We start from the raw sequence: 9146 nt of genomic DNA, 5'->3' as shown, positions 1-9146 counted from the left end.
TACCTTTCTTGTAAAAAAAACCCCCCCCCCCCCCCCCCAAATCTAGCTGGTCTAATAAAAGATAGTCAGAACTCATGGTAGAGGCTGTTCCTTTTGCCTCTAGACTAATATGGCTACAAGCTGGATACTTGGTCTCAATGTAGTACTCATAGCATTGCTGAACTCGGTTTCAGTGAGCCTGTTCTTTAAATTTTGAGAAGCACCATGAAATGTGTAATAAACAACCCTAATCCATTAGGGCAATTGTCTGCTTTAAGGGACTAGTAAACAGCAATAGTTATAATCTCAGGGTAAAGACTAAGACATCATATCTGCAGGCAAACTAGATAAGGATACTTTGCCCTGAGGACCCTAACTTGCAAGAAGGCTACACTGACAAATTTCCTTTGCTTGTGTGTAAGAAGAAAATAAAACTGTTCTGTTGATCACTTCTTGTAGTGACCATTCAAACACTGATCATGCGGTATTTCCAAAACATGCCTTGTCTTTATTGATGGCTGTATTTCTTGTACCAATAAGTACGTCATTGATTATGACATCTTGCTGTTTTCATAGGCCAGGCACACTATTCAAGTGTCATTTACCCTCAAAAAGCTATTCAAGCTGGTAGAAATGTTCCAGGTGTAAGGTGTAATACAGATAGATTCTTAAAGGCCTATCGCATGCAGACTGGGGCATGTGTTTGAGAAGTTCTCTGTCTTGGTCTGGATTGCGGTAGACTAATCAAATTGATTGATTGTAGCAGTGCAAATGCTTTTGCAGTGAGGCAACTAAAATGAGCTGGCAAAATTTAGTTCTTTTAACAAGATCATCTTAAATCTTCTGAATACTGAAGTTTTCTGCATTCTAAAAATGTACAACTTAGGAATCCTACCGCGTGCTTTGGAATTTATAAAGTTGTTGCATGTAGATATTTTTTTACCAGGTACCACTTGGAGGACTAGATCACACCATGCTGCTGCTGCTTTTTTCATGTCTCTGCACCACATTTGACCATTTTGTTACACATACTTGTGTTCATTTATTGTACTTTCTGAAGTCTTTCATTGTACATGTGTCTTCAAGCAGCAGGCATTGTATAGACTGAGGTTCTGTGCCGGAGTCGCAAGTGATTGAACTGATGGTATAGTCTCTTTCTTCATTAGTTTCTTGGAGTGTCTAACTCCGTTACGTAGGTGGTTGAGACATGGCCATCTTGGCCATGGATCATAAGCTCCTGGTAGCAAGGACTCAGCTGCTGAAACGTCCTTTTTTTTTGCTGTCGGGTATTTTTCTTCAGCCTCTTGTTCCACATCTGCAGTCTCATGTCTCCCTGGGTATAACATCAAGAGGTTGGGTGTTGGTGAGGAAGTTCCTGTGTTACTTCAGATGTTTGTGTGCTGTGCAATGGTCATACAGTGAGTGTGTCACCTCTTCAGTTTCTTGATCATTTTATCCTGCTGGCCACTGCTCTTCTGATGTCAGGCAGAGCAATGTCAGCTAGCAGGTACACGCTGTTTAGGTTGGTGGCTTCAGCTAACCCTGTGATGCATTTGCAGCTATTACTCAGAACGGGGTCAAGGAACTTGGCATGTATGGATCTCTTCCATACAGGGTATGCATACTCGGCAGAGGAGAAGCTGAGCCGGAGCAGTGGTTCACATGGCTGAGGGGCTAGCTCCCCATTTCAAGTTGGCGAGCTTATATAAAATGCTGCTATATATACTCACCTTCGCTTTAGTCTTCATGAAGTGTTCTTTGTATGAGAGGGTTCGATCAAGGGTGACTCCCGGATAAACTGGGTTTGGACAGTGGGATAGTGGGGTCCCAGACCTTGTAATGTTGAGCTGGCAGTTGGCTTTGTGGTTTTTTGAATGGAGGGCACATGCTTGTGTTTTTTCTGGGGTGGCACATTAGTTTTTCAGTGTAGTATGAAGTTAGGCCAATTAGTGCCTTACTTTGGTTTTTCTTCAACATGGTCAAAGCCAGTGTTTTGGGCTGTTATGCGCAGGTTGTCTGCATAGACTAAGCTTTTTGTTTCCAAATTGATTGGTCACACTGTGTACAGCACAGATAACAGATGTTGGGTTCAGATGTCGAAACACTAATCAGTAAATGGTCCCAATGGATCAATGCTACATAGCTTAATGAAAACATCATGGGTCAGCTGCTGTCTGTATAATCCCATGGGAGAACTATAGGGCAGAGATCAGTTTTTTTTCCTCCCTGCCTCCCCTGAAATATTGAAGTGATGGGCTTGATGGAAGCAGTCTGAAGGGCCTAGTCCTCTGTAAAATGGACCTAGGTCCTACAGTGCCACTGAGAAAGAAGCAGTTCTGCAGTTTCCCATTTTAATGTGCCTACTTGCCTGAGGCAAGCTATGCTTCTCCAGGTCCAATTACCTCCTGAGGGACTGAAAATTTGAGAATAGTTGCTTCTCAGAGAGCTCCTTTTTGGAAAAGGAAAAGTGTCTGGTATAGTTGTTTTTTAGCTAAATACAACTTATGCCCAGGTTCTTCTGGGTAACTCCTGGAAAGTGGCGTTCCTGTGAAATCATAGTAGGGCTGTTTTCTTTTAAAGCCAGTCATCTTATGTACGTTTCCCCGCTCTATATAATTGAAACCAAGGAGCATAGCCAGAAGGCTGAGCAGATATTGAAACTCAAAGTTAAGAGCATCTATAGCAGTGGTGGCTACAGTTCTTGTTAGGCAAGCCTCAAGTTTAATACCTGCCCCTTCCCAATCTGCCTCATGTCAAATATTAAGTACCCGTGTCATTTGCAGTACATGTACTATGGGTTGGCCACCCGTAATCTAGAGCTGATTGTGAAGGACAGCTAGACCTATTGTCTGTGTCCAGATGAGCATGGCTGTTTGTTTCCCTGGGGACAAGTAGCAGTGGTGCATCTTGTGTCACTGCTACTTGTCCATGGGGAATGCCTGTACCATGTGTGCTGGTGTTCAGCAAGTTACCCTGGGTAGGGTACAGAAGGCTGGGGCCAGCAACTATGTTGATCCCAGCAGCCTGCCCTGGGGGTCTCGGGGAGCTGTGGTCATGGCACTGCTGCAGCTGGGAGCCTGGCCTGCAGCTGGCTTGTGGCTTCAGCTGGCCAGACTCTGCTTTCCTTTCTGATGCTGCCCTGCTTTTTTTTTTTTTTTTTTTTTTTCCCTGTAACTTTTTTTTTGACCCTGGGATCTTCTGGGGTCAACCAGAAGATGGATCTGCAGCGCCATATACTGCATGTCTGCACTCATCTGGATGCTGTATTGTGTACTTTTTCAAGGGTGAGCCATGCTAGTATTAGAGGTGGGCTTCTTGTAGCTGATTCAAGACCGTGACTGAGCTACCTTTTCTGTAAGAACAAAACTCTTCTTGAGTCTGGCGCTCATGGGATACCATCTCACCAATGGCTTACTTGCTAAAGCAACTTGGAAGAGTTGTAGGAAAGTAAAAACCTCTTTGTTCTTGTCCGAACAAACTAATTTTCAGTATCTTGAAGTATAATTAGAGAAGACATGGGATACCCATTATTACCTAGTCTTTACAGCATAAGGTTCTGTGTTTCACTTTTGTGAAATGTCAGATACCCAGACATTTCCAGTGTACCTGCCCTATATGAAATTAGATGCATTATGCTTTGGGAGAGAAACTATTAAAACAAACCTGGGCTTGACCTAGAAGCTCTCGGGTTGTAGGCACTCTTGCTTAGACTGGCTAGGAGATGGTAACAGAACTTGAGTTCAAGTCATTTCGGGTACTTGTTGGTCAGGGTTCCAAATTAGACTTATTTAGGACAGTAGGGGATGAAGGTGGAGAACCTTGGGGCAGTCATTCTCTATTGGGTAGGGCAGAGTAGGATTTCTACATCCTCTAGTGATTCCTCTTGTGCAGTGCCTGCTGAGCACAAGTGTCTGTCTGGCACCCTAAGAAATGCTGTACAGTTCAACTTCCTGGTTGCTCTGGAAGTTCAGTATGAATATTTGTTTGTAGCTTGGGGATGGGGAGTGGTAGTGCAACCAGCCCCGCTACCACATTACTGTGTTGAGCCTGCAAACAATGATGGGGCATTGATTGCCAGAAATTAAGACGGTCTCTTTTTTGGCTTTCCCTCAGTCAGACAATTTGGACACTTTTTTTTTTTTTTTTTTAAGTGGTATAAGGCTTGGGCCTTGGAACACTGTTTAGACTGCTCAGCTAGGTCAGGATTATGATTAAATGGTCTAAAACTGTGTAGAGAAGATCGAAGGGACAGGACACAACCAGTAAGCCTGTCTCACTGGCTGGCTACAAATAAGGCCTCACCAGCACTTGGTGGCAAGTGATTTTGGAGGAAAGACTTGCTGAAATGTGAAGTGGATTAAATGTGGGAGGGAGGGCTGGCTCACAACAGAGGTGGTACTTGATTACTACACTTACCCTTGGTCATGGTTCAGTCTTCAACAAAACTCTTATTTACCTTGCAGAGGAGGTGGCCAAGTTGGAAAAACACTTGAAGCTTCTTCGCCAAGAGTATGTCAAGCTGCAGAAGAAATTGGCAGATACAGAAAGGAAATATAACCTGTTGGCTGCCCAGTCAAACCGAGGGAGTGCCGATGACTCCTTCATCACTCGCCTTCTTGCCATTGTAGCAGAGCTGTATGAGCAGGAGCAGTATAGGTAAGTGAGAGAAGCATTTTGGGTGCGAAAGTAGTATGGAGGGAAGACTACAGGCCAAGCTGCTTAGAGCAGGCTAGTCTCCCAACTAAAACTGGGAAACTAATCCTTCTAACCCAGTGATTCTCAGCTAGGGTACTTTGAGGTCCACTCAAGCATACTGCTGAGTGCCACACAATGTTAGCACAGTTAGGCATGCAAACATGAATCACAAGATAAACCCCGAGACTTCAAACAGGAATCTGTAGTGTTAAAAACGTTCTGACCTGTTGTGGGCTTTGAGTTCTTTGCGACTGAAGAATTGCTCTATGTTGTTGTTTTTATTTTTTTTTTTTACTACAGGAAAAAATTGAAAACTAAGTGTAGGTGTATTCCAAGGGGTGCCTTGCTTAAAATAAGGCTGAGAACCACTGTTCTAGTCCACCAGACTGTCAGTGCTGTGCCGTTAGCAGCCTTGAAATGGATTGGGTCCCATCACTGGTGAGGTGCTCTGCCTACAAGATGTAGAGCCCTACTTTCATATGAATAGCTGAGAGCAAGTAATTGCTGTCCAAAATAGGTCTGCTTAAAGCTGCTTAGCAGTACCTTTAATATTGAAATGAGACCATTTGGTAAATGGCTCTGCTGCTCAGATGTGGGTTTCCCAGAAAATTTTGAATCGGAAAATTTTCCTATGCCCTAAATAGAGCATGATCTGATTTTTAGCATGTTTATTTGACTTTTATATTTAGTAAACAAAACTAAAAAAGTACCCCTACCTTAATTTTATGTCCCAATAGCCACAAGCATTTGAACTGAAATATTTGAATGGGGGGAATTTAAATACAGCACACTTAACGTGGTCTAAATGTTATATTCACGTAAAACTTTGAATTTATTTGGAAAGAAATAGACTTTTTTCAGATTATGTTGTTCCACCACTTTGTATTGGCTTTCTGTATACGGCTTGTACTCTTTCAGGACCGTTTCTACATGTTGTTAAATGTTTCTTCGTTCTTGTTGTGCTGGCATACTCCTGCCTGCAGGATTTACATCTGCCAACTTTCTCCCTTCCTTCAGTGGCTTGAACTTCACTATAATGATGCTGCACGCTAGTTTTATCCTGATTAAGCATTATTATGACTACTTCAAACCAAAAGCACTAGAAAACCAACAGATCTTATGCAAACGCTTTCAACTTCCCCAGCTCAAGAGAAGAAATGAGACACTGCTCTGTTTGCTGAACTAAAAGTGAATCAAACATTAATCACAGTCTTAGTTTTGGTTTTGCTTTCACTTGCAGTCCAAGATGAAATAAGAATTTTAGCTTTGGTTTTGATTTGACCTGCACAGCCAATTAGGTGACTTCATAACTTGCTTTTTGGTTTGGATTATTATGCAAGTATATTTACCCTCCTATTTACAAATCAATAAAACATATATTTACTCTCTCTCTCTTCCTAGGGATAATTACCTGAAAAACATTAATTACAACTTTTTGAAACTGCAAAGCTTGCCTAACATTGTATTGGCATCCATTCATTGTTCCTAATGAATTTTATGAAACAATGAATTTTTAGAAATGGAAAATTTCCCATGGAAAAATAAAGCACTGGAAAATTTTCTGCCCCACATCTCTGCTGCCACTTGTTTAAATACTTCCTAGCTAGGGGTACTATACAACCATGTATTCTCTATTCATCAACTCTATCATAAAACTTGTTTACAGTGCCTGAGGGTAGGGGGGCAGAGGGGAGAAGGGACACCTAATACTTGATTGAATTCCTCAGGTGCAGTAGTACCTAAAGTGTATAGCATCTTCAGTTAAGACCAAGGATTCAAAAGCTAGTTACTTCTCTTCAGAACTGTACTCTTTAACCCATCTGTCAGAGTGGAAGTCTGTGGTTTCCTGTTTTGTTAACAGGAAGTGACCAGAAAGATTCTATTTTCTAGTGTGCTGGAAGCCTGATTGTAGTCCTGATATGTTCTCATTATAACTAGATGACCGCTATATATCATGGCACCAAATTTCCTAGTGTACAGGGTAAATACAATTTTTGAAACCAGATGATTGCTATTAATAATCTTAACTTTACCTGGCTCAGAGCTCTTGTTTTGTATTAATTAACAGAATGACTCTTCTGATCCCTGATTAGGTATTTCCTTAGCCACACTCCAGAATAGCCAATCTTAAGAATATGCTTACACCAGAAGGCCTAGCTTCTATCTGCTGTCAAGACTGTACAAAAATTACTGTGGCTTGATTTGCCAAGACCACAGATCTTTTGTACAGTTGAAATCCTGGCTTTGTAGCCAGAATGGCATAACTCTTTAACAAGTGGAACTGGGTAATGATGCGAATAATGAAGGAAAAAAAAAGGTGGGGGCTCTTGTAAAGATGCAAAGTTGTTTTTGCGGAGGTTTCTTGAAATACAACTGCTTGACTAGAATGCATAGCATGAGGGTAAAATCATTTGGTGCGTCCAAGAGCAGAACATCTTTCTTGTATGAGCACTCCCCCTCCTATTGTCCTCTTGATGAGGCTCACAGCTTATTAGGGAATTGATACCTTGATGAAGGTAGGGATCAATTTGTTACTCACAGCATTCTTTGTCTGGAAGTATAAAGTGGTCAATATGGGATCCAAAATGGTCTTAAAATTAACCCCTTCCCAGCAGAGCCATCTTCTGTGGCGTCTCCTGTCGTACAGATGACTGCTGTCAAATGCCTTGTCTACAAAACAAAGCATGTAATCTGTGCCGAACATCTTAGGGGGCGGGGGAGGGTGAGGAGAGGGGAGACTGTTCTTGTTCCTTCCCCCCTGCCCATCATTCACACTGGTCTGCAATATTAAAAACACAAAATAAGCTCAAGCCCTGTGGCTTTTAACATGGTGTTTTAACTTTCATTTCTTCTCATTGGTAAGTGGGTTCCTTTAGGGGATTTTTTTAACCAGTTGAGAGCAATACTTCCAGTTTGTGTTAATCGAGGCAATCCATGTTTTAAACAATTGGGCCTAAATTTGGATACTGAAATGTTGCAGCTGTAATGAACATCTAGATTTGGAGTCTGTACATGCTTAGGTACAGAGACGGCTTGTATTTTTACAGCTGTACACTTTTTTTTTCTTTCTTTTATCAGTGATCTGAAGATAAAAGTTGGAGACAAGCGCATCAGTGCTCACAAATTTGTGTTGGCGGCCCGCAGTGAGGCTTGGAGTCTAGCCAACTTAATGTTGACTGAGGAACTGGATCTGTCAGGTTAGTTGCTGCCTGGTGGTGTGTGATGCTTTGATTGCCTTTGGAACAGCTGATGAAAAGGTGCTTGTGGGGAAAAGGTTACATCTTATCATTCAGAGCATTACTTTCTACAGAAAGTAGACCCTTCATCCATTAATTATGAAGCTTAGTCTGTCTGTGAAATATGCTAACAGGCTTGCAAATTCAATGTTAATCATAGTTAAATCAATAATGCGCCTTCTTCATTTTAATGATGTGGAAGTTAAGTGTTGTGGTCCATTTAAATGGAAGCTCAACATGACTAAAGAGTGCCTAGAAGAGCCTGATTTCCTTTCTTTGGGGATTGGGAAGATGAAGATAGCCAGTATGATCTCAGCCCTGGTAGCATCCTCATCCTCTCTTTATCTTTGGAGAAAAAGCTCTTTGGTTTTGGGAGAAAATTGCAAGCTGTTTAGATTCAGCAACTGGGTGCAGCTTTTACAGCATGATCAAAGCAGTGCTTTAACCAAAGATCTTTTAAAGCAGTATGTCGCACACTAATGCTCGTGATGTTACCATTGTCTGAAGTGAGATTTTTCCCCCCCCCCTTCCCCCTCCCCCATATATGGACAGTGATTGAAGTGATGTTTCTACAGTCTGCCAGTATCCATTCTTCAAAGTCTCAGTTTATTCCATCCTACTTAACTGGATCAAACGGAGGCACTTATTAAACGTGACTTCACCCTTTTAAATGTGTAATGGAACCACTGACAAACCTGGAAGCTATTTAGCAGCCTCTTAATCTCACTCATGAAACCACTCTTCAGCAAGGCTTTTACACACCAGGGTCTTGGAATAGCCAGTTGGTGGAGACTTCTTTAAAGAAAAAGGTTGTTTCATGGAAAAAGTGCTCTGTATTCTGAATGTTGTGCTGAGCAAGCAGTCTTATACTTGCAAACTCTTGAGAGAAACTAATTGAAAATCTAATTCAGTGCACAATTAAAATACTAGAGGTGCACCAGTAGATTGGTCCATATCGTATTGGCACTGATAAAAGGAAAATGGACATTATTGGCAATCGGCTTTTTTTGGCTGATGTGGCCAATTTTTAATGTTGCCAATAAATGCTGTGTTCGTGCATGCAGCCACAGCTTGCACAGGTCCAGGAACACAACCCAGTAGCTTGCAGAGCAGCATCCAGCTGATAAGTCTGTGGGGGAGGGAAGGGGCCATGGGGGAGCAGATGGAGATTTCCCCCCACAGTGAGGAAGGGAGTGGAGCTGGGGCAGGGTGCAAGACAGCTGCAGGGGGCTCACT

The 9146-nt window shown here is 42.1% G+C and overlaps 1 protein-coding gene across 3 annotated transcripts in view; it reads left to right on the top strand.

The window, feature by feature from the left end:
* Positions 1-9146, top strand: part of ANKFY1 (ankyrin repeat and FYVE domain containing 1) — a 50371-nt gene that overhangs the window by 6483 nt on the left and 34742 nt on the right. The window contains exons 2-3 of one of the 3 annotated variants that reach the window (XM_006029153.2): positions 4443-4635; positions 7753-7871. In XM_006029153.2, the coding sequence (XP_006029215.1) occupies positions 4443-4635; positions 7753-7871 (312 nt within the window). Of the gene's footprint in view, positions 1-4442; positions 4636-7752; positions 7872-9146 lie in introns of those variants that run through there. The other 2 variants (XM_025210588.1, XM_025210589.1) reach the window with 2 other exon arrangements.

Source organism: Alligator sinensis, unplaced genomic scaffold, assembly GCF_000455745.1.
Source record: "Alligator sinensis unplaced genomic scaffold, ASM45574v1 scaffold419_1, whole genome shotgun sequence".
NCBI classification, from domain to species: Eukaryota; Metazoa; Chordata; order Crocodylia; family Alligatoridae; genus Alligator; species Alligator sinensis.
This window is presented reverse-complemented; position numbering and strand designations above follow the sequence as displayed.